General features: G+C 48.2%; 1 protein-coding gene across 4 annotated transcripts in view; it reads left to right on the top strand.

Moving 5' to 3' along the window:
* The window catches only part of MYRF (myelin regulatory factor), a 111,363-nt gene extending 87,758 nt beyond the window's left edge, over window positions 1-23,605 (top strand). For 3 of the 4 annotated variants that reach the window (XM_019547327.1, XM_019547331.1, XM_019547329.1), the window contains 13 exons: window positions 2,942-3,102; window positions 3,492-3,564; window positions 4,704-4,792; window positions 5,725-5,793; window positions 6,985-7,065; window positions 12,182-12,264; window positions 12,530-12,691; window positions 14,036-14,314; window positions 16,107-16,194; window positions 16,816-16,890; window positions 17,628-17,730; window positions 18,855-18,929; window positions 19,425-23,605. In XM_019547327.1, the coding sequence (XP_019402872.1) occupies window positions 2,942-3,102; window positions 3,492-3,564; window positions 4,704-4,792; window positions 5,725-5,793; window positions 6,985-7,065; window positions 12,182-12,264; window positions 12,530-12,691; window positions 14,036-14,314; window positions 16,107-16,194; window positions 16,816-16,890; window positions 17,628-17,730; window positions 18,855-18,929; window positions 19,425-19,511 (1,425 nt within the window). In that variant the 3' untranslated portion in view covers window positions 19,512-23,605. The remainder of the gene's footprint in view (window positions 1-2,941; window positions 3,103-3,491; window positions 3,565-4,703; window positions 4,793-5,724; window positions 5,794-6,984; window positions 7,066-12,181; window positions 12,265-12,529; window positions 12,692-14,035; window positions 14,315-16,106; window positions 16,195-16,815; window positions 16,891-17,627; window positions 17,731-18,854; window positions 18,930-19,424) is intronic. The other variant, XM_019547328.1, reaches the window with a different exon arrangement.
* The last annotated feature ends 976 nt before the right edge of the window (window positions 23,606-24,581 follow it).

Genomic DNA, 24,581 nt, shown 5'->3' on the forward strand with positions numbered 1-24,581 from the left:
CTTTTCCGCCTCTGTGCTGACAAGAGGGGAGTTCCCCAGCCTGTAGGTATGGTGCCAGTTGTTCCTCCCCAGGTGCATCACCTTGCACTTGTCTGTGTTGAATCCCATCCTATTGTCATCCGCCCACCCTTGTAACCTGTCTAGAGGCACAATCACTTCTTGTGTTTTGCACCTAATGCTTCTTGTAACAGGGGGTTCTCTTGGGGCCGGTCTGCCATTGGCCCGCCCACCTGTTTCTGGGCCAACCGCCCGTCTCCTCGCCTGCCATGCCTTGTTGTTTCTTAATTGTGGTATTAATTAGGCTGGAGGCTGCCCATTCTTGCCCCGATGCCACGGGGTTGCTATCTGCAGCTCCATTTCTCCCCTACACCACAGGCCAAGCCCCGCAGATGGCATCCAGGTGACAATGATCCTGGCCTACAGCCAGACCTAGCTTAGCCCTCGTTGTCAGGCCCCAGACGCACACATTCATACCGCCCTCCTCTCACTAGGGCCTCTCACAGGGTCTTTTCCACGCATCAACAACACATACCACCTTGCTCCCTCTCTCATAGCAGGCCCCTTCAGCCATAGGCTTTTAGTGCACACCTTGGGTGGCGGATGTACCATATTTGGGCCTCTCCTGTGACCCTCACGGGGTAGTGGCCAGCCAGTTACCCAACCGGAGCCAAGCTTGCCCTGGCCCCTCCCAGGGCAACTCTATACATACTCATACACACACAAACTGGGGCTCCACATCTCCACCTTTTTGCACTGGGGCCACTGGTGGGGACTCAGGGAGCTATGCCTGGCCCCACCAGGGTCTTATACCCTCTTTGGGTTCAGGTGGCCATAGCCATGCCTGGCCCCCTTGTACCCACAGTATTGTGGGGGCTATGGGTTAAGACACCCCAACCCACCTTTCACCAGGATGGTACATGGCCTGGCATTTTCTGGAGGCTCCTGCACCACTGGGAGCCCCACCAGGCCACACACTCCCAGCAGGGTGCAGTTTTAGGTCATGCCCAGGACCAAGGAGCCTCCAGACCATCCCCTAAAGCTCCTGCCCTTACCTCCAGGATGTTTCATACAGCCTTCCAGCCAGGTAATGTTTCTGCCAGTAGGGAACTGCTGTCTATATAGGTGGCCAGAGTTCTAAAATGGCCGCCATAGTCAAGTACCTGCTGGCTGTTTGGCTCAACCCTTAAAGTGGCAGGCACTAATGGTGCCTTGCCAAACTTCTATTGATGCATCTCAAAACCATATTTATCTTTTGTGCCGCTGCATCACACTGCAGACTCATAGTGAATCTGTGAGCCAACAACACTTCCAGATCCTTCTCTGTAGTACTGCCATCCAGCCAGGTGTTACCCATTTTGTGGTTGTATTTTTGATTATTCATCCCTAGCTGTAGCACTTTGCATTTGTCAGCACTGAATTTAATCCTGTTAGGTCCAGGCTAGCTTTCCTATCTATAAAGATCCTTTCAAGTTATGCTCTTGTCCTCCAAAGTGTTTGTAGTCCTTCCCGTTTTGTGTCTAAAGCAAACTTGCAAACCTAAAGTCCAGATGCACTATATTCACAGCATTCCTTTCATCTACCCACGTGTCAAAGGAGGAGATCAAGTTTGACATGATTTATTCTTAGTAAATCCATGTTGGGTGCCTGTGATCTGCCTTTCTTTCCCCAGAAGCTTGCAAATGGACTTTCTTAGAATATGCTCCAGTAAGTAGCTGAGTCAAATGAGGTGAGGCTAAGGCTCCCTTTACATATGCAGGTAAAGACACAAATGGATCTAATGCATAATTCACACAACCGTGCCATGTGCCCCATGTTCATGGCAGGAGGCGCAATTGTGGAATTGCACATTTAGTTCCAGTTGTGCCTCACTGCAAGTGTAGGGGGAGCCTGATCCTGGGCTTCCCCTGCATTAGCAAGAAGCAGGCTGTCACAGCTGGGAGGCCCCTTTGCTGAGGGGTCTCCCAGCTACAGAGGCCATGTGCAGCCAAACTGAGAGTCCTGCACCTGACAGGGCTATGAGTCCCAGCCGTGCCACATGTGCAACCAGGACCAAGAGCCCCATTAGGTGTGGGACTCTCAGTCCTGGCTGTGTGCGTGGGCTGGCAGGTTTCAGGCACCCCTGGGCCTGGGGATTTGATGCATCCCCAAGCATTGGGAATTGCAGCATCCATGACCCCCAGCCCCAGGGGTTTCAATCACCCCCAAGTCCTACACATATGTGAGACAGTTGCTATCCCAAGAGAGCCTAGTTAGGACCAGGCACAGCGGTGAAAGAAGCTTCAGGGATGATGAAACAACATTGGTGGGACCACTTCTATGCCAGTTGGACAGTACTGCAGTTAGAACTGATGAGGATGTGTAGACTGGAGCTCTTTCACTTTACTGAGGAGCCTGCAGTTGGTGGGATGGTATCTTTGGGGCCCCCTGATTTTTGGAACTCAGTTTTCACTTAGGGCACAGGTTGCGAAGTAGCTCAGGTATCACAAACTGTTGCATGTGGAGCAAAGTATTAAGGGTGGGGAGAGGTAGGCGAGAGAGGATTTGTGCCGTTTATTTCCTGTTTGGCTGGGCAGGGGAGGGGCTAGGTGAGCAACAGCTTTGTAACAGATAAAAACTGTACATGCTGCCAAGAACACCCAGTACTGGAGACAGTGCCTTTATCTGTTTTGTTGGTGCAAAGTAAAATAAATCCCTTGCAAATGTTTATCAGTTCCAAACAGCTGTGGAGAATTTGGCTGGGTTTCCTGATGTGCCATTCTACATGGCCCAGTGCTGATGGGTGGTCTGGAACCTTTCCATTGGGCTTGAGTAGATTTTGAACATTTCAAGAGGGAAAAATAGTTTTGATGGGCAGCCTGATCTGGCCAGGCCACTGCCCACATGTATGTCTGTCCCTATGCACCCAAAGAAAGCTCATTCCTTCTGCTTTGGCCCCTGGCAGGAGCGGATCTTCATGGAGAACGTTGGGGCAGTGAAGGAACTTTGCAAATTGACCGACAACTTGGAGACCCGCATTGATGAGTTGGAGAGGTGGAGTCACAAACTGGCCAAGCTTAAGCGCTTGGACAGTATGAAGTCGACTGTCAGCTCTGGGGCCTTCAGGTATGGCCAAAGGCAGGAGGCAGAGGAGCAGGGAAGGAATGTGCACCCTGAAGCACAGGCAGCCGTAGCACTGAGGGGTGGGGCACTGGGAGATTCTGCCGCATCCCCTTACAGCTACAGGGAGCTCAGCACCAGGGAGAATGAAGTGAGATTTCCCCTCAGGCCCAGACCATGGGGCAGAGTTAAGGCTATTGCAGCAACTCATTCTGCAGTGACTTTCACTCTTTCAGGGCTTTGAATCCCTGAGCTATCTGTCCCAGATTCTCTAAATGTGCCACGTGAGTTTGTTACAGATGTGCTACCACCCCTGAACTCCACCTTCACTGAGCTTTATGGCTCTGTGTGCTGCCAAAGCCTACCCACTTCAAACCTTTCTTCTCCCTTTGCAGCCAAGCAGGAAGTCAGTTCAGCCGTGCAGGAAGTGTTCCCCACAAAAAAAGGCCCCCCAAAATGGCTAGCAAGGTAAGAAGGCATTTTTCAAAGGAACAGGAGTTGTATTAGGTGGTGTGCAAAGCATGAGGGTGTACGTCAGGACACTGTTGTGCGTGTAAGCCTTTTGCGTTGTTGTGCTTCTGCTGGAGGGCAGGAGAAGCTGGGGTCCGTCTCTGGGGAGCTGCATGGTGTGTTGGGGGTAGGGGTGCTTGAATGGAGATGTTACACCTACATGTTATGCCTACATGTACCCAGGACTGCCTAGTTAGTACCTACTGGTACTGTGCATCCTGGCAGTGCACAGTTATTTTTAGACACTGCATCACCATAGTGATGAGCTACGGTGACAAAGTGTTGGCGTCGTGGTTTGTGCCTGCTGGTGCTATGTCACCATAGTGATGAGCTACATCACCATAGCTCATTGCTATGGCAATGTAGTGTCCTGTGTAGATGCACCTAGTAAGTTGTACAAGCACTGGGGAGTCCCTCTGTCTTCAGCACTTTCAGTATTGTTACCTGCCTCACTGCCTTCAGATCCCCGGCCCCACCTATCCCCTACCATTGCCAATCTCCTGTAGCCACCATCTCCCTACAGTCACTTTAAGTGCAGCACTGTTGGCCAGTGTCTTCTAGAGCAGTTGTTCTAAACCTTTTGTACCAGGACCTGTTTGTAAACATTGATGGCTAGTCCTAACCCAGTAAACAGTTTAAGTAGAAAACAGCCCCCTGGCCCTGCTGGTGCCCCTCACTCCTGACCCCGATTCCTGGGGGTATGTTTGAGGCATAGGGAGCCCTAAGCAGCCCCTTGCAAGTCGGAACTCTGCCAGCCTCCAAGGGAAAACCCATGGTTTCCCATGTTTTCCTCCTTTAAAGGAGAATCCTATTTTAAAGTTTGAGCCATTTTTTTAAATTTGTTTGTGACTTTCATATATTCTTGCGACCCACTTTTGGATCATGACCCACAGGTTGAGAAATGCTGTTCTAGAGGAACTGTCATGCTTATACTTCAGTGATAGTGAATGGCATTATATGAAGCAGGAGGAGTGGCCTCCTGCTGGGGTGGGGGCAGGAAGTCCTCCTCTTCCAGGGAAGTTTAAGGCAGTAGAAAGAGCTGCTTTAAGGAGTTCAGCACTGTACAAGCAATTGATTCCCCTGCATTTGTCCTGCAGTCCCCATCTCCTGTCTCGGAACAAGCCTGCATCAGCCAGCGCTTCCTCCAGGGTACCATCATCGCTCTGGTCATCATCATGGCATTCAGGTGAGTGACTGCCCCCCTGGCTGCTTGTCCATAGCATGGCAAGCTACTTTCCTCAGTCACGCATGGTACAGCAAAGGAATAACCATGGGGTCTTTTCAGCTGGCTATCTCCTGTGTACCATTTTAAAAGCATCTTGCTCACCCAGCAGGTCGGGTATCTCCTTCCTCCGGTCACATCACTGTTGCTCAGGTTCATGTTTCTTGGTCCAGGTTCAGCTTTAGAGTAAGCAGGCACAATTCACGTTACTTTCTGTGGGAGCAACAGCACCTTAGGGCTGAGTCCAAGCTCAATCCCTTGCTTGCTTCACCATTGCTTCCCCTTATATCCCTGCGGCTCATGCAGCCAATCTCATTGTTGTTCCCTGTATCTGTGAATGCCTTTTCTACCCTGGAGCCCTGCTGTCTTTCTTATCCCTCCCAGGCCACCACTTGCCATTTGCCAGAGCCCCATCAGCCACGATCTCTACCCAACAGTGGAACTGCATGTATCAGACATGTCATTCATTGCATGTTGTCCTCAGTGTAGAGAGCCCAGCTACTCCATGGTCATCCACAGGCTGAGCTGTTGTTAGTGCATAACAAATAAAAATACCTCTGCCCTAACTGCTGGCCAGACCAATTGATCCACTCCAGGGAGTTCTTGTTAAGTGCTCATCTCTCAGGGTGGCCTTGTTGCTTATGGCAACTGGTGCAGCAACCTGACATCAGCCTGTGATACCATAGAGAAGCAGACAATAGAAGGGTCAGTCCTGCATGAGCCATTTGTGAGTACCACCAGGGCTGGGAAGTTATGGACCTACAGCTGCCCATCTAGCCTGGGTGGGCATAGATCAGACAGAGATGCATTGACTGTTGCTCTGGTGAGAGAGTCACTATTCCCCTGCTGCAGAGTCGATACCCACCCTCACACTTAAAATTCTCTCTCTTCCCCAGTGTGGTGTCCATGTCCACCCTCTACGTGCTGAGCTTGCGCAATGAGGAGGACTTGGCAGATATTGATGGGTATGTATCTCCTGCCCTTCCCTCTCCCTTCCCCTGGGCACAAATTCTTTGTGGCTTCTCTCATTGCCTAGTGGTTTGCTGGTATTTAAACAAAGCCAGCAAGCTGAGGACAGAACAGAGAAGGGGTGGAGGGCATCTACCCCCACATAAACCACTTACCTGCAGTGAACAGAGATTAAAGGAATGGTAGTTTTGTGGCCTGGGGCCAGTAATCCGGTGGCTAAGAGGGATTGACTAGAGAGGAGGTAGGGTAGGGAGACTTGTTGAAATACAACTGTGGAAACAAACTCCTCCTGAGAGTGAGTTGTCTGACTAGACAATTTACTGGAGAATGGATTGTAGGCTGTGAGGGAGGAGATGGTGGGGAAGAGATGGGACCCAGATGCCTTTTCCGTCTTTGAGTCCTGCCCATCGTTGAACTGAAATGTTCAGGGTTACCCAAATAGCCTCTAGAGAAGTGTTTGAAAAATCGCAGGGTAGAATTTGCTCTCTGATTAGCGCCTTTAAAGAGTATACGTTGCCAATTATGAGATTGTTAATCACTGGCAGTGGAGTTCTGCTGGAGTGTGCTTGCCAAGGCTAGAGGGCAGAGGCAGCTTTGTGCCCACTGAGCCTCCTCAAGATTAAAAAGAAAAGATAAAAAAATAAATATGCTGTTGTTTGGCATGTCTACAGCACCCACGGTGATGGCTATTCCTGGGTGACTAGAGCAGTTGGCTGCAGATCGAAACACTTGGGGAAAGTCCTTGACTGGTGTGAATCAGCAGTCTTCCACTGATGCCAAGTTGCACTTGCTGAGGGTCTGACTCCCCAAATGGTGCCCCAAGGCAGGAAAGAGCATCAGCAGGATGCCTGCGATCTGCTGCCTTGACAGCAGCAGGCAAAACTTCTTGAGTTGCCTACAGTCATGTCAGGCCTTGTGTTACTGAATTACTGACTTCTTTCTCTTTCTCCTTCTCCCCTCCCACTTCCTCCTATTTCTGCCCTTTCCCTTCTGCTCCATTTACTTTTCCCTCCCAACACATTTTCTTTCCCATTTCTTTTTTTTTCTCTTTTCTCTTCCTTCCTTTACTTTTTTCATTTCTGTTACCCTTCTTTTTGTTCTCCCTCTTGCTCTCCCCCTCTCTTGTCCTTTTGTCCCACTCCTCTCCATTTCTCTCCTCTTTCCCTTCCCTTCCGGCTGCCCTGCAGCTCTTTTACTGTCCCCACTGCCTGTCTTCTGGCCCTTTTCCGGCACAGGGGTCCTGGGGTCCCAGTCGCTTTATGTCCACGGTATGTTACTTTTCTTTCATTGTACTGTCATTTGAGTGCTGTTTCCTATCTGCTTCCTTTTTTCTTCTCCCTTCCATCTACAGAATGGCAGGCACTGACACTCTTCAACAAAGCAGGAAGGAAAGGGGGAAAGCCAGGGTTAGAAAAGGGCCAGGATTAAGAGGTTTTGTGAGTTGGATGAGTGTCCTTCAGCATAAGTGTCCCACAGGAAGGAGCACAAAGGCCAGTAGGCAACATAGAAGATGGGACTGGAGGGCCCTGAGGGAATTCGAACAGTAAGCAGCTGAAGGCCAAACAAAATGAAGGCATATGTTTAGTAGGTCACAAGCAGGGAAGCTGCGAGAGACTCTATCAGGTGGCTGGACCACTAAGGAGAAAAGGAGACGAGTAAAGAGGAGAGGGACACTTCAGAATAGCTGACAGGTATAGAAACTTGATCTTGCTCATGCTGAAGTGGCTTTGCTGACTGCCATGGGAGTGCCCTGGAGTACAATATTGCCCAGCTGGCGGGGGGGCAGAGTAGTTCCCAAACCATCTCTTGGTATATATCTCCTCACTTTTGGGGAGACACCAATCTGGCCCCACAATTCTCAGGCCCTGTAAAGCCGAAGCAGTGCAAGAGACCAAGAAGTCATAAGAGGAGACATGGGAATCACTTAATAAGTTAAAAGGGCAAGTGGCTACCCTAATCAGCTTTTCAAAGGGAGTTTAGGTTGGGCTGCTGCTTAAATGTACAGTGTCCCCCAAATAAGCAGTTACCCCAGACAACGGAAGGAAGCAGATATTTTTCAAAGAGATCTTGGAAAGTATAGCTCAGTAAGTCTTAGGGCCTTGTTACATGTTGTACTTAGCACAAGTTAACTGCATGTACAATAGTAGCATCCAAATGTTCAAGCAGTTAATCACATGTGAAGTGTCATTTTAGTGTAGCAAAGTTAGGCCTTTTCTGGTAAGGAGTATCTCCAGAGCTTATTACCTAACATGTGTTGAGCTAATGTCAGATTACTCCATGGAAATAATACTTTCAGGAAACTGGTGTGATGGGGAGGGGTTGGGAGCCCGAGCTGTTTGTTGGGCTCCCAAGCCACCTTACTGCATCGGAGCCTTGAACTGGCTGTTTCTTGGGTTCCAGCCCTCACACTCACTGCACTGGAGGCTGTTTGCCAGGTTTCCTTCCTGCATACTCCTCTACCGCACCAGAGCTTTTCGGGTTCAAGGCTCTGGTGTGGGGCTAGGAGGGATGCTGAGATCCAGCCCCTACACTGCACAGGAGCTGGTTTAAGGCTCAAGCATGGTGCAGGGGCTGGGAGTGACACTGGCATGGCATGGAAGCTAGTCCCAACCCTCACACTGCATGGGAGCCTTGAACTATCTCTAGTGTGATACCAGGTGATTTTTGGTCTTGGACCTGGGATCACACCGGGCCAGTTCAACACTCCAGTGCAGTAATACAATCTATATTTAAATCGTAGTAAGTATTAACATGCAACTTCTTGGAAAACTTTAAGTCACTTTAATGCATACTGCAATCTAAATATAACACATGTTAAGTAATGAGTAACAAGGCCCTTACTTCAGTGCAGGGACAAGTGTCTGAATTGCTGGGAGCCTTGGTAGCTCATAGATTCATTATGAGTCTGCAGTGTGATGCAGCTGCACAAAAGGTAAATAAGATTTTGGCTAGTTTTCATCACAGTGGTAACAGCACTAAGGTTGCATACAGAGCCTGGTGTTGTAAGATTATAGCTGTTACTGATCTTAAAAAGGAAGGAAAAAATCTAGCAGAAGATGCAACACTGCTTTGACTAGGGAAGATGGCAAGGAACTCTGAGAATGATTGAAGCAAGTGAGGGGGTGGATAGAGAATATGATGGAAAAAGAAATGTGGTGTTGATATACACAAAGCAGGCTGTGTGGGAAGAAAGAATAGATATAGCCTTCTTGCACTCTAAATGTGACCTGGCAAGGAAAATACCAGGGTATCATTGTAGAAAGCTCATTGGAATACCTCTGCTCAGTAAGCAGCTGTACACCAAAGGAAGTGTGAAGGCTGTAAGGGAATCGTACTGGAGACTAATCCCAACAGCCTTATCTGATGCTGTCGTATTAATGAATAGCTTGCTCTTCCTTACTGTCCTGTCATAGAATCTTAAGAGTAGTATGGCAGGAAGGGACCTCCAGAGGTTATCCAGTCCAACTCTCTGCCTGAGGCAGGATTATGCCTATCCAGCCCATTCTATACAAATCCATTGTCTCACCTCTTAGCAAAACTAGTTAGCCCTGACATAACACCCTAACCTGTCACAGGTAAAGCCAGAGGGCTATGGCAGCCAATGTCCTGCTGCTGTAATGGTTGTTAAAATACATTTGAGAGATCTGAGGAAGAGGGCAGTGACCCCAAAGGCAAACCCCCCCACAGCCTGTACTTGTCTGACCATGGGGTAAAATTCCTTCCTGCCTCCAAATAAGGTGAACAGAGTCTGACTCTGAGCAGAGAGGCAACACCATTTTGTTGGCTGCCCCTGGACTCTAATTTCTCCTCCTCCTTTTTAAACTGTGAGACCCAAAACTGCACACACTACTCAAGATAAGGCCTAGCCAGTGCTGAGCTGAGAGGTGTGATCACCTTCTGTGTCTTGCACCTAATGCTTCTACTGATGCATCCCAAAACCTTATTTACCTTACATGGCATCACACTGCAGATTCATAGTGAATCTATGACCCACCAAGGTTTCCACATTCTTCTCTGTAGTGCTGCCATCCAGCCAGGTGTCACCCATACTGTATTTGTATTTTTGATCATTCTTCCCAAGGTGTAGCACCTGGCATTTGTTAGCACTGAACTTCATCTTGTTAATTCCAGCTCAGCTGTGCTATTTTTTGAGAACCTTCTGAACTGTGCTCCCATCCTCCAGTGTGCTTGCAGTCCTTCCCAGTTTTGTATTGTCTCCAAACTTCTTCAAGAAATTTTCTATATCAGTACCCAAATTACCCATTGAATAAATGAGGTGAACAGCACTTGGCCCAGGACAGGCCCTTGTGGGACTCCACTCAAAACCTTCTGCAGTTCTGACATAGATCCATTTATAATTACCCTTTGCATGCGGCTGTTGAGCTAGTTGGTTTTTCACCTTACAGCAGTTTTATCTAGCCTACATTTCTCCAATCTGTTTATAAGAAGCTCATTTGGGATCTTGTCAAAAGCCTTAGTGAAGTCCAAATAGGCTATATCCACAGTATTCCCTTCATCCATTCAAGTAGTTACTTTGTCAAAGAAGGAGAAAGTTTGTTTGACATGATTGGTTCTTAGTAAATCCAAGATGGGTTCTTTTTATCAGTCTTTTCTCCTCCAGATGCTTGCAAATGGACTTCTGTTGGATATGCTCCAATAATTTCCCAGGTATTGAGGTGAGGCTAAGTGTAGTCTAGTTCCCTGGGTCTTCCTTATTGCCTTTTTTTAAAAAGGGGCACTACATTAGCCTTTTCCTAGTCATCTGGTACCTTGTCTGTCTCCTGCAACTTTCCAAATATTATTGCCGTGGGCTCCAACATATCCACTGCCAATTCCTTCAGTACCCCGGGATGAAGTTCACAAGGACCTGCTTGCTTAAATTTGTTCAGACTCATCAAAAGCTCTCTGACTGTCTCTTTTGCTAACCCATCCCTCAACTTGCCTCCTTCCTTATTCAGCTAATCTTTATTAAGTGCCTGGTTGCACCATAATTATTTTGGGAACACTGAGGCAAAGTAGTTTTTGAGTAGCTCTGCCTTTGCGTCTTCTGTTAAGAGTTCCCCTTGGGTATTTAACAGTGGGGACTCACAGCTTCCTTGGTCTTTCTCTTCTGGCCAAGATGCTTATGGAACCTCTTCTTGTTGTCTTTAATCTTCCTCACCAGGTACAGCTCATTCTATATCTTTGCCTTCCTGGTTTTGTTCTGCAGTTTTTTGCTATTTTCTGGTACACTTCCTTGGTGACCTGCCATTTTTCTTCCATTGGCCGTATGCTTTTCTTTTGCATTTGAGGCATTCTAGAAGCTCCTTAAGCAGCCACATTGGCCTCTTACTCTCCTTCTTCTGCTTTCATCATGTTGGAACAGTTTCTTGTTGGGCTTCCAAGACTGTGCCCTTTAGAAGCTTCTAGCCCTCCTAGGCACCTTTATCTTTCAGTCTGTCTTCCTATGGCACCATGCCTACTAACTTCTTAAGTCAGTTGAAATCTGCCTTTTTGAAATCTAGCATCCTAGTTCTGCTGCCCTCATGCTTTCCCCATCTCAGGATCTGTTGTCATCAGTCCTGATCATAGTATGTCAAGAAGGAAAGTGATGTGGGCAGGGAAGAGTACAGGAAAATCCAAAGTCATTCAAAGAGATGGGACTAAATGGATGGGACTGTTCAGTTTGGAGGAAAGATGAATGCTAGAGAGGAAAGTATAAGCTAGTGAACAGGGCAGAGGTAGTAGACTGAACACTTCTTTTCTCATTTCATTCTAACAGTCCAAGTGTGAGGGGGCATTCACCAAAATGGAAAGGGCAGGACAGTTGAAAGGGCTAGGAGACCCATCACACAAAGTCTAATGAGCTCATGGGACAGTAGTGGTAGAGACCAGGGGTGTGGGTAGGGTTTGAGCAAAGCCTAAGCGTGTATACAGGTAAGTACACTGTATGGTTACTTAAGGCAGCCCAAGAAAGGATGTGAAAACTCATACTGACCCCTGACTGATTGGGGATGAGAAAACACCTTCTCATGGCCAGGCTGTGCCATAATCAATCAAAGAGGGCTCTGTCTGAAGCACATGGTACTTCTCGCGGTCAGACCTTGGAGGCAGCTGGACCCCTGTGTGACCTGCTGTGGTAGTCCTGGTGTCCTGACCCCCTCCCCCATACTGTTTCCTTCTTTTCTTTCTCCAATCTGGCATTCTTCCCCTTTCCTTCCCTGCTGTCTCTTGCTAACCTTCATCCTTCCCCATTTCCATTCCTGCTCTTGCTGTCACTCCACACCCTCATATATCATCTGCCATCACTGCACAGCCCCTTCTTACCTGCCTTCCCTCCAGGTGTAGACAAGCATCGTTGGTGGCTGCATCCTGCCCTCTAATGCACACTTTCCTGCATTTCAGATCAAATCAGAACTTTGACAAGACAGAGGTTGTACGTTCTACTATGTCACCCAGTGCACCCAGCAACGGAGCCCCCTTACACAGTATGTACCATGATAGGGCTAGTATTGGTTCCTAGATACTCTGATATAATTTAGTGCATAAAATATAGCCTTCTCTCAGCACTGGTGGTTCCTGAGGGTTGTCATATGCCAGAGATGATATGGCTATGTCACAGCAAAGGGGGCCCACAGGGACTGAACTTTGATGAATGGGAGTAGCCATGTCTCAGACCATGGCTGTCAGTGCTGCTGATGCTGTCTTGCCCTTCTGGGGCTGGCTCACTCAATCTCCCTCTTTGTCTTGCAGTCACAACAAACATGCACAACTTGCCACATGGCATGTCCAGCCAAAGTGTGCTAGCATGCTTCAGTCCTCCATGCTTCTCCACCTGCTGTTCTGCTACTCCTACCAATGCATCCTCTGTTGCTGTCTCTGAGACCAGCCCCACACATGCCACCAACCGGACAGGTAAGCACAGCCCATGCAAATAGGATGTTGGGAATTACTAAAAATGGAATTGAAAACAAAAGAGAAAATGTTATTATACCATTGTATAAACCCATGATATACCCACACCTGCATGCAGTTCTGGGATTTAGTAGAGGTAGAAGAAGGACAGATGAGGGATGATTAGGGGTATGGAGAGGGTTCTGTACGAGGAGAAACTAAATAGGCTAGGACTTTAGTTTAGAGCAGACGCAACTAAAGTCGAATATGATAGAGGTCTATAAAATCTTGAATGATGTGGAGAAAGTAAATAGGGATTTACTACTGGTATTTACTTGCTCTCACAGTACTAGAACTATGGGATGTAAGATGACATTCTTAGGTAGCAGGTTTAAAACAAACAAGAACTTTTTCACACAGCATGTAATTAACTTGTGGACATCATTGTCGCAAGATATTAGGGAGGCTGCTAATTTAACCATGTTCAAAATGGGACTGGGCAGATTCATGGAGGACAGGTCCATCAGTGGGCGTGAAATATGATAATTAGGGCTGCAGTCTCTTGAGTTTGGTCTTCCTAGTTGTCTGAATCCTGGAAGGTGTAAAGGAGGAGGGGCAGGGGGCAGGTTAGTCTGGACAGGCAGTGCATAAATACTCTTCCCCTCAGCATCTGTACTGCCACTCTGGGAGACATTGGGCTACATGGGCTGAAAACATCATGGGGGTTGAGTGCTTCATCCCCACCATGTATTGCAATCCCCATGTCTGTGTTAATTTGGAGCCAAGGCTGGATGGGCCGTTAGCCATGCCTTACTGTTAGCTGCTCAGGAGCCAGCTTTCTCCATTCTTCTCTGTCTGGTGCTTCAATGTGAAAAGCATCTGCCCCAGGCATGATATCACTCAGCAGCCCTGGGGCAGTTGGCCCTGGCCAATGCTGTCATTCATTGACCATTAAACACTGCACTTGCCTGGACCGCAGGACTTTGCTTTCACCCTGGGAGTCTGGACTTCCCTTGTCAGGGGTCCTCTGATTGCTGCTTCCAGAGCAGACCTCACATCCACATGGCCTTCTATAGCTCTGGAGTTTACTTCAGGCACGTAGGGGTGGGGATGGGCTCACCTCATTACAGGGGTAGGAAGACACCACGAGGGAGGGGTGGGGGGTAGACAACTCCATTTCTTTCTGGTTATGAGCTACATGTCCTCTGAGTTGAGCTCACACCCTATATGGTTGGAGAAGCATTTGGTCTCAGATATCTATGCCCAGTGGGGAGATTTGCCTGGCTGTGGAGCAGTGGTAATTCTGTCTTTGAGCTCAGCCTCCCCGCTCTCTGAGCGCAGTCGCTTATCTTCTTCTCCCCACAGACCAAAGCCACACATCACTTCTGCCAGTGACAAACATCAAAGCCAAATCCAGGGGCATCACTGGGAAAGTGATGTCCCACACAAAGTGGACAAAGAACTCTGAGAGATCGCAGGGCTTTGGCAGCCCTAACGCCAGCCCATCCTCCCCCTTCACCCACATCCAGAGCAAGTCCAAGTACATCTCCCAGCTTTCACTGTCCCGCAACAGCTTCCCACAAGGGCAGGCCCGGCAGCAACGCAGCGTCAGCCCATCAGGGAGTGAGCGGCCCCAGGTGGCAGGTGCCAGTCAGGAGGGTAAGTGGACCTCCCCTCTCCGCTCTGCACTCTGTTTGGTTAAATTCATGCGATAATGGATAACCTGAGACATCTTAGTGGTAGGTCACTTATCTCAATCCCCTGCCCCCCATCACTTTGATCTTTAAACCTGAACCTATACCTCAGTCCCACACAACTTAAACTGTCTCCCTGCACCTTCTCACAGAAGCCAAAGCTGTTGTGAATACCAAAGCCCCCTCTTTGACTGAGCTATACCCCCCTGACAGAACCCTTAATACCTTCTATCTCACACAGCACATTCCAGACCTAGACCTGCTGACCTCTGTTCCCCCACACTTTGGCTACACTTACGACTATCTGGGGGGTTCCACTCTCCCTGTCCTGCCTAGGTGTAACAGAAATCTTGACAGAGTACCCAATACCAAAGTGATGGCCTTGGTACTGAGACAGCATCTCACTCCATCACATTCCACAACCACACAGGCTGAGTTTGAGAGGTCGGCAGAAGAAATCGAGAGCACATGGTGTAACACCCATTGCTGCTTCCCCAACATGATTGCTGTCATGATGGCTGTCAGGTTGACACTCCCTTACCTCCCTGCACCATCAAACAGAACTAGTGGGTTACACTGGGTCTCAAAGACAAGAGCTGCCAGGTCATGGTGCATGCCTGCCCATTCGCACATGACTATCCGGGCTGTAGCACCACTTGGTGGACTTCAGTGGAGCTGCATCTGCTTACACCAGCTCTGAATTTTCCCCTAGTGCTTTTAAAGCCCTTGGGGGGATGAGGGTCTTTAAAACCCTAGAGATAAAGTTTTCAGAAATGCCAGATGCTCAAAGTGCATCCAGTCCCTATATGCTACTTCCTGCCTTGAGTTCTCTCAGCTCCCTGCCTCTGCCACATCAACCCCCAGCCTCCCAGCTCATTTAACAGTTTCCACAACAAACCCAAGTACTAAATGGACAACTGAAATATGCAACTTTAGGCACATGATGGTGCCAGAGCAAAAGGTGTGGCCACTACCACAATGGTCTGCAGACTGGGCTGGGTTTGAAGGACATGTCTAACTCTTTGGGGATATGGAGAAGGCTTATCGCAATCCCAAGTGTGTTCTACCCCGACTCCTGTAGCAGAGGTGAAGAAGCTATAAGAGGACAGCTCAAGTCCAAGAGGGAGCTGGGGGAGAATCTTTTCCTGGTTCTGTCTCCTCTGCCAGCACAACAGAGAGGCTCAGGGTTGATGTCACAGAGGCAGAGCAGGCCCCCTGTTCTGATAGGTGGAGAAGTGGTGGTACAGGGAGCTATGTGTAGAGCCAGAGGGGGTGAGGCTAGGATGTTCTGGGTGGCCTAAGGGAGTTTGGATGGGGATTCAGGAACTAACTCTCAGGCTCCTCTGAGAAGTGTTGTGCACCCAAGATGCAAGAGACTTTATTTTCCAAGGGACAAGCGTCCCAGCTCACCTAGAAGCCTCCAGGGCCTGTGAGCACATGGCTCTTCCAAAAACTGGCAGTTGCTTGTGAAGGGACGGAATTTGTTGGAAGACACTGGCTGTAGCCCTTACAGCAGAGCACCAGGCTGCCCTTTGTCAGTGAGATAATGCAGGCAGGAACAAGCACAGCCTGGTGGAGGTGGAGGGAGATGGGGAATTAGTGATGAGGATGAAGGAATCCATAATGTGGCAGTGGTGGGGAGAGCTGGCTTCACAGATGTCCCTCCCAACCCTAACTTCTCTGCTTCTTCTCAGACTGGTGGATACTTTCAGCTCCTTTGTAACCTCTCCCCTGTCTTGCAGGCTCAAGTCCTTTACTCCACTCCATACAGATTGTAGAAATCGGCATGGCCATCACGTCCCAGTACTGTGCAACTAGTGACACATGCAGGTGAGTGAGGGGCTGGTTCATTCTGCCCAGCATTGATGGCAGCAAAAATGCCTGCACAGCGGATGGAAGCTCTTGTTATGCATAGGACAGGTTCAGCTAATCTGGCTTCCCTGACACAGCCCAGCTACTGGGCCATAGCCTGCCTTGGCCTTCTTGTTCATTCTCCATCACACCCTCAATCCTTGGCTTCTCTGTTGACAATGCCAACAAGGAGATTCATTACTGCCCAGCTCAGTAATGGTTAGGATGTACTCTTCTGTCCCAGTAGGGAGTGGTCTGAGTCACTCCTCCAGCCCATTCCATGAGGTCCGTAGGCCTCTAAAGACTTTGAGTTGCTGCTGTCTGAGGCCTCATGGGATGGGTGGAAGGGTCTATTACTCATGGCTGATCCTTGGGCCCAGCTCCTCACTAGAGTTTTGTTGGAACTGGTGAGAAGAGGCCATCAGGCTGAGCCAAAGTAGGATCAGAGGATTCTTTTCTGCTCAAAAAGGCTGCACAGCCCTACTAGGTGATGGCCGCTTTGCTTTGCTGGAGGGTGCAGGATGCCCTTCCCTATGGACCTTTCCCTGAAGTAGGTTGTATTGACGTTAAACCTTGGTCTTTCTTGATTTGTCCCCACAGGATGGGAAACCTCACCTACCGCATTCCCATCAGCCAGCTCACAGCAGTGAACACCAACATGACCTTGGAGATGAAGTGAGTCAAGGGGCTTGCCTCCTGTTGGTTTCCATTCCTGAGAGAGTGGGGGCTGCAGGGAAGAATTTAGCAGTGACCTCATGGAAGCAGGGGACTAACAGAGTGACAATCTGAGTGGAGAAGGCACAAAGGGCTAATAAGGGCATGGGTGCAAAAGAAGAGGGGCAGAGTGGGAAGAGGAGGCACGTTTCATTGTGAGTAGGGGAACAGGTTCTACTCTGAGCAGTGGGAATAATCAGATTGCAGGGTCATGGTTCAAGAACTAATATTGGGAGAAGGAAGAGAAAGGTATGGGGGGCACTATGAAGGCGGGTGTGTAGTGTGTGAGGGGGAAGTGATGGGTAATGGAGTACTGTATGAAAAGTCTGGCTCTGATGGGGCATAAGGGTAAAGGTGCATGAGAAAACTAAGTTGTTCTTTCTGGGACTGATGAGAAGGGGCAATTTGTGGGGCAAGGCATGCAGGGGGTGAGATGGGAAGGAGCAGTTTTTGTGGGGAGGGGTGTAGCTGTATGAAAGGAGAGACCGTTGTTTGAAGGGGCAGGTTGGGAGGTAGCTATGAGTGGAGCAGACTACACGGATGTGGTGGAAAGGGCAGGTCATGAGAAGCTAATTACTGGGTGGGCTGTAGAGCTGGGGTAACAGTGGAGGGAGTGGGAAGCTGCTGGGGTTCTGTTTCAGAGCCAGCAACCTCCTCTGGTGGTAGCTTCCTGTCTCACTTCATGCACATCTCTCCAGTGCCTCTTCAGCTGTGTCCATCTACCTTTGTGGCATTGACTCCAGCAGCCCGTGTCAGGACGCCGTGAGTGTCGACAGCTCCACCAGTACAACAGGGACCCAGGTAGGGATGTGGCATTCCTCAAAGGACAGAGGCCATGTCTACGCTGCAAAACACAATGAACAGACTTGAGCAAGCTCTGGCTTGGGGAGCAGTCTAGCTGCAGTGACACCAAGCTTGGGGTCAGCCAGTTGACCCTGGTTCTCAGTGAGCTGCTTTGTCTCCAGCCCCACAAGGTGAGGGAATTACCTCACTTCTGCCAAAACCCCTTGAATTAGGCTACAGGCAGGGCCCTGGATACTGTGCAGCGCAACAGCCTCAAAGCCTTCAGCAAACCTCCCCCAACCTCAGGGACACTGTTGTCATGTTAACTTCTTATATTCTTCTATTCCTATACCCATACAAGCCTCTGGCCACTGGGTTTACATTAACAGTGTCCTTTCCTTCCTTATCCTGCTGCTGTTCCCCCTGCACTACTGTCTGTGACACCATCTTCTTTAGTACCATTTGTTTCCTTATTCCTGACCCCTTTCCTTTCACTGACTGCTCTGTCTGCACCTACTAATTTAGTGGTGTGATTTCTGTATTTTCTCATTAAATCTGTAGGACAGGACATTTAGCCCTCCTCTTTCTACAGGCAATCATTCTTTGCCTCCTCCCACCCTGCAGCTACCCTAATAAAGAGGCCACTCCACCAGCCACAGGTTTACAAATGGGGTATCCAGGTTTTAGCTTAAATCATTTAAACCCATGCATAGGCAAATCTCCTTACCTAGCATTTTGTGAGGCAGTGTGAGCATGGCACCTTTGCAAACAAATTGCTGTCAGCTCAGCCAACCTCCCTTGCTCTGGCACTTCTGCAGCCGGACATGTTTCTCTAATGGCCAGTGCAGGATTTTGGGTTCCCTCCCACACATCACTCCAGTTCCACCACTGGTGTCTGGGACCCCAGTCCTTTCTTTGGGTTTTGCAGGATGATGCCTGAGAAGCCGATGCAGTGGAGCCAAATGTTTTATATCTGTGTCACCAAGGGTGCCTAACACCAAACATTGGTGATTCAACTTTGCATGTGAGCTACGTGCAGTTGTTTAGGAGCCACAGCTCTTTCATCTGTTCAGAAGTGGAACTAGATGGTCCTTGAGGTCTGCTCCAAGAATTCAGTGGCCATGTCTTCTCCTTCCCTTTAGGAAAGGATGCACCGTTGGCCTATAGTAATGCTGTCATTCCAGGAATTCACCTACCACTTTCGGGTAGCCTGGCCTGTAAGTATGAAGATGTGCTTTACATTCTCTGCTGTCTAGGGCAATAGTGCAGTGTTTCACATCTGAACTTACGGGACCAAGACAGGAGCCAGGAAGAGCAGCCCTCATTGCTAAGCCTCCTACCTTGGTCCAGTCTCAAGTCCTCTTTCTTATGGGAGGAACTTGTGAGAGCCCTACCACCCATCATCCTTCTCACCACAGGGAGGCACTGATAGTCACGTTGCTGGAGGAAGAGAGTTAGGTGGGCTGCAAGAAGCCAAAACTTACTAAAGGACAGGAGGAGGAGTGGAAGAAGGGAAAATACAGAGCTCATGTCTCAAGCTCAACAGCTGATGGGAGTCTGTTGGCCTGTTTTTCAGTCAGCTGGGAGTGGGTGGGGAGCCATATATGAGCTTGGCCAGGTAATCCTCCTCTTCCTCAGAGCACAGGTGGGTGAGTTCACTATGGATCCTCACCAACCTGAGAGCTTCGCTTGATGTTCTCTGTCTCCCACAGGGCCACACCAACTGTAGTGCAACAACTGAACAAATGGGACATCGTTTCACTGACTATTATTTCCAGTTTTATTGGCTCTGCAAGTGAATCCTGGCTGCACCAGTGCCATTTAATGGGAGAGAGGAAGGGAACTGGTAAAATCTTCTAGACTGCTCCATACCTTCCTCTGTGAACTCCCAAGTCCCATTGTGCTCCTGCCTTCCTCTCTAGACTCCAAACTGGAGACAACATAGACACTGAGTGCAAAACAAGCAAGGAACATGGAACAGTGCAACTGCGCCACGATACCTATAAACACCATATCCCACAATACCCTGAGGAACTCTTTCCCTCCTCTCTTGCTCCCTCCCTTACAACACTGGATCTAAGAGTGTTACACTGGATCATGCATGGACAGGTTTATCCCAGCCCCTCAGAGCTGTGACTGCAGCATGGCTGGCAACTCCAGCCTGAGTGGGCCCATTGCTTTTTGAAGCAATGCAGCAGCTCTCTGCAACACTGGAATTTGTTGTCAACACTGGAGCGCTTTTTAATGCAGAAGCACTGGAATTCCTTCTGGACATACTGGAAATCAGACACTGGAGTTGCTGTTCTTGCTGGTCAGCCAGCAGTTGTTTCCCTGCATTCCTGATCTCCTGGACTCTAAATGAAGCCAAAACCCGTAACTGAAGGCTCCTCACACACAGACATGCACTCTGCCAAGAGCAGAACCAGGGAGGCCACAGAATTCCTCTTGATCCCTTTGCTTCCTCCCTGTTTCCTACACTCCATGAAGAGCAGGCCTGGATGGACAGACTTTCCAGATAAACTGCTCAGACTATGCTGAAGCCATTCCTTGTGCAGGCAAGGGGTTGTTTGTATTATCTCCTTTCCTAAAGATGTGGGAAAAGAGGCTTCTCAGGTCCAGAAGCAGTCACCCATCTGCCTGAGGCTCCAGTTTGCAGGGGCTCCTTACTGGAGCCTGCACTTATTTCAGTCATTGGATGGATGTGGAGGCTGTCCTGTTCCAACAGTGAAGACAGCAATGCAGAACGGGGGAAAGGCTGCTAGACACCCAGGTGGGCTGGGTTTACAGTATCTTCTGGTGCATCCAGAGCTGCTCCCCAAGGGGGTCTCTGCCAAATCCATTCTCCTACCCTGAGGATTTCCTCCAGGAGGGGCCAGCAAAAGTGACTGTAGGCCCTGTTGCCCATTGGCCTGCCAAGTGTGCTGGGTGTTTTACTGTTACAAGGTCTTAACTTGCTAAACTACTGACTTTTTAAAGCAGTATAAAAATAGGCCTCTTACTCGTCATTATTGACCTATTTTCGTCTTACATAGGAAACCAAAGGGGGCTGGTGCTTTACCCTGTCTGGAAGCCTGAGAACTGTCCTGGTGCTGTGGCAGTAGGGCTTGTCAGACTTTGACAAATACAGCCAGTTCCTGGCTGCTCCTTTCCCTTTTCCCCCGCTCTGTCACAGGGAGGAAGTTTCTGCCTTTCTGGAGTCAGGAGCCATCCCAGGCTGCTACTTCAAGAGGGGAATTAAGGCAACTGGGGAGGAAACACCATTCTTCCATCCTCAACCAGACTAGAAAACTCCTCTAGGAGAAACAGTCTTACCCGTGGCACAGTCTCATCACCTGATATAGGCAGCTTTAACCAAACTGGGGATGGGCACCTGTGTCAGGGGTCAGGTACTAAGGCAGGAGCCGTGATTACCATGCCTTGCCTTTAGTGAAGACAAACTCAGCCATCCAACTGCTGACTCAGGTCACACCTCTGGAAAGAATGCATGTTTTCAAATTACTTTGGTTCACCACCAGCTGGCACTGTTGCTGCAGGAAAACAGCTGCACACTTTTTGGCCAAATGTAGAAATGGTTCCTATATGGACTCCAGGAACCTCCCCACTCTCTCACCCCAGCTGAGAATCGTAGACAAGTTAGGCTGCCAAGGACCTCAGGAGTCCCACCACCTACTCAAGGCAGGATCATCCTTTTCTAATCAGCCTAAACAAGAACTAACATCTTCAGGAACAAATTCTCACACAACCAACCAGGCATAATGCCCAAAACATCATAAATACCCTCTAACTTAATACAGATAAAACAGGGGGATGCAGCCATTAGTTTATTTGAGGGATAAGAAACAAGCAGGAGATCCAGTTGTTTCTCTCCAAGTCTGCAATGCCTGACTACTTCAGTGGGAGTCAGAGGGCAACTCTCCTAAGGGTCAGCCCTGGCTTTCAATTCCCACTCTGGTCCTGAAAGCAGAATTCTGTTAACCGTATAGTAATGATCTATTTACTAAAATGCACTTAAACACTGGCAGGGAGGAACATGAGAGTCAGTATTGAATATGTGGCAACTAGGGCAGGCCTGTGCTACTCCAGGCATCACAGTAGAGAAGAACAAAAGGCCCCTATATGCCCACAGTCACTGCTCCATTCTTAATAGGACTCTGTGATCCTGTCAACAGCTTACGAAGTTCTCCAATGCAACTCTGGAAAAGACACTTGATGCTTTTACATTGATTTCCCTGCTTGCCTTGAACTCTGCTGGCCTTAAGCTGGGAAATTTCTTATATGGCAGCTTTTGTTCACTGTTTGGCAATCAGTGGCCCCAATCTTGCAAACACCTGCTCAAGTGAGTAATCTCATATATCCTGCTGGGACCTCTCAATTGAGGGTTAACACTATCGTGTTCAGCCAGTATTTTTCCTCTCTGTTTTGAACAGAGTGGAATTGAATGCCTGTACTTTAAATAAAGGCAGAGCTGTCGGGACCAGGGTTGAAGACACTGCAATCACCACCAAACAATCCCCTCCCTTCCCCCCAGTGGTGTTCTCAGAGGGAATGGCTGATAGCAGTTAGGAGGATCCATAGGTGCATTTCACATCTCTACAAAAGAAGGCACCCGCTGGGGGGGCAATCACTGGAAGCTGAATATCAGTGGTGGAAAGCTGCATGCTAGTGGAAGTGTGCTGATGCAGTGCCAGTATCCCCTGGTGCTCCAGCATAGAATCAGTCAGTACTTTCATCCAATGCCAGTTTTGAACGCTTGCAGTAACTTCTCTAGCACCTTTTCCTGTCAACATGACCTATATGCAGGGATGGCAGGTGAGATGTGTAACACATGCTCTGGGATGGCTCAACAAGGATGGCTGGTTAGTTTCTCAGTACTGTGTTCACTTCCCCTTCCAAAGGTCAAGGCAATAATTAAAATCTAGGGGTGAGTCCTACTCACTCCAAACCATTTTAAAGCAAAAATGGCAGTGGCTAGCTAACATCTTAGGTATTTCCAAGATGCAATAAAAACAGATTCCAAATGTGCTTTTATGATTTCTTACATTTCTATAGCACCTTTCATCCTAAAAGTAATTTACAAACTACACACAGATCTTGTCAGCCATGACAGAATGGTATGTCAGTTAAGCAGGAACCAGAGTCTCACAGGAGTGCAGTACATTTGTTAGCAGGTAAAATGTCACATGATGGCATCAGTTCGTAGAAATGATTGTGCTCTGTAGAGACTACCAGAGAAAGTTGTCTCTGCTTTACTCACCTGCAGCAAGAGATGTTTTTACCCCTTTGAAAATAGTAACAGCAAGAATTAACAATCAGGCCTTTCCCTGCATGAGACAGAGGGAGCTCTGAGCTACTGTTTCCAGCCTTGCAAGCAGGGAGCTCCTTTCTCTCTGTTTCTGGAAACCTGAAGCTCCATCTGTCTAGACATCCTTGGCTGGGAGGAAGACAAGTGTGAACACAGAGCCACTTTCTGAAGTTTGGCTGTTTTGGAGTTTGTTTCAAAAGCAAATTCATAAGCCTTTTGGGCTCCTGTTAAAGCTTAAAAGCCTGTAAATAGAAATTGCGCTGCCACCACTGCACAGATTAAGGAAAAAGTAAAGCACTAATTTGTTTGGTTTAAGTGTTGCTGTCACAGCTTTAATCACTGTATATTGCCAGCAGATTTGTAGAGTTACATTCTTAGCAGATGTTATTAATGATTATTTGGTTTTTTTTGCTCTGGAGGAAAGCCTGGCTTCCCTCTTTTCTCTTTGATTTGTATTTATATTTTGCTGAATTTTGGGGTGCTGGTTCTCAGGACTCCCCAACTTTTTGTTTGGCTTATCTAGACTTATGTTTTATGCTGGAGGTAAATATACCGATATAAATAAATATATAAATACTGCTTTGTACCCAACATTGGCTCCTGCCTGCTTTCCTCCATTACAGTGGAAAAATAGACATTTGCAAATCATACTATAACTTCTGCTTTTCACAGAGTACCTTGAGACTAGCAGCAACAGATTTCCCCAAATGCTGTTAGTTTTCTAAAAGTGCTCAAATTTTGAGAAGTCAAATTAAATTCTGCCCATTCTAGTGGCTATATTTTAAATAGTGTTTAATATCAGGTATCAAATGGAGCAGTTCCGGAGCACGCTGTAGAACAGTAATCAAGACCTTGCTGCAGTGCTTACTGTGCTTTCATATTTGTGGCCTTCCTAATTTTCAAAGCAGTTGACAAATGGTTATACCATATCTGCAAGACAGTAATCATTATTCTTGCTTTAGTAAGTGGAGCAACAAATCAGCCATTAGCCAAAAGCCACATGTGAAGTCAGAGTCAAGACCATACCGCTTCTCTGTACTGCCTTAATGCTCCAAAGGTCTCACGACTCACAAGAAGAGATTTCTTTTCACAACAGCCAGTAGCAGAGGAAAAACACTGATGTACCAAGTAGTTGCTCCATAAGCATCAAAGGAAGAAAAAAGGGGTGCTATCAGAATGAGAGATGGAGAAAACCTAGCTGAAAAGGTGAGGCAAGAGGGTTCATGCAACCTAAGTTCCAAAAAAATCAGGCTCACATAATGCCCCTTTGGTGCAGGCAGAGGAAGCTTTCAGGGCTCTGATTCATCATCAGCCCCCCCACAAAAAGCATAACAATTTTTTTGGTGGAAATCAGGTGCTTTTTATATGTAATTTCCTACAAAATTAATAGGATCCCATCCACTGATACCTAGAACATACTTTGCAACTGACTGGATACAACTTCCAGAAACTGACATTACCAGCAGATGAATATTGAAGGTAAATGTAGGGCCTTGCTTCACTGGAGCAACATAGTCACACTATGCCAGTGAGGTGTCCAAGGAGAGTGGTCGCTCCTTAAGGAGAC

Source organism: Crocodylus porosus, unplaced genomic scaffold (genome assembly GCF_001723895.1).
Source record: "Crocodylus porosus isolate Cpor-Errol unplaced genomic scaffold, CroPor_comp1, whole genome shotgun sequence".
In the NCBI taxonomy this organism is placed as follows: domain Eukaryota; kingdom Metazoa; phylum Chordata; order Crocodylia; family Crocodylidae; genus Crocodylus; species Crocodylus porosus.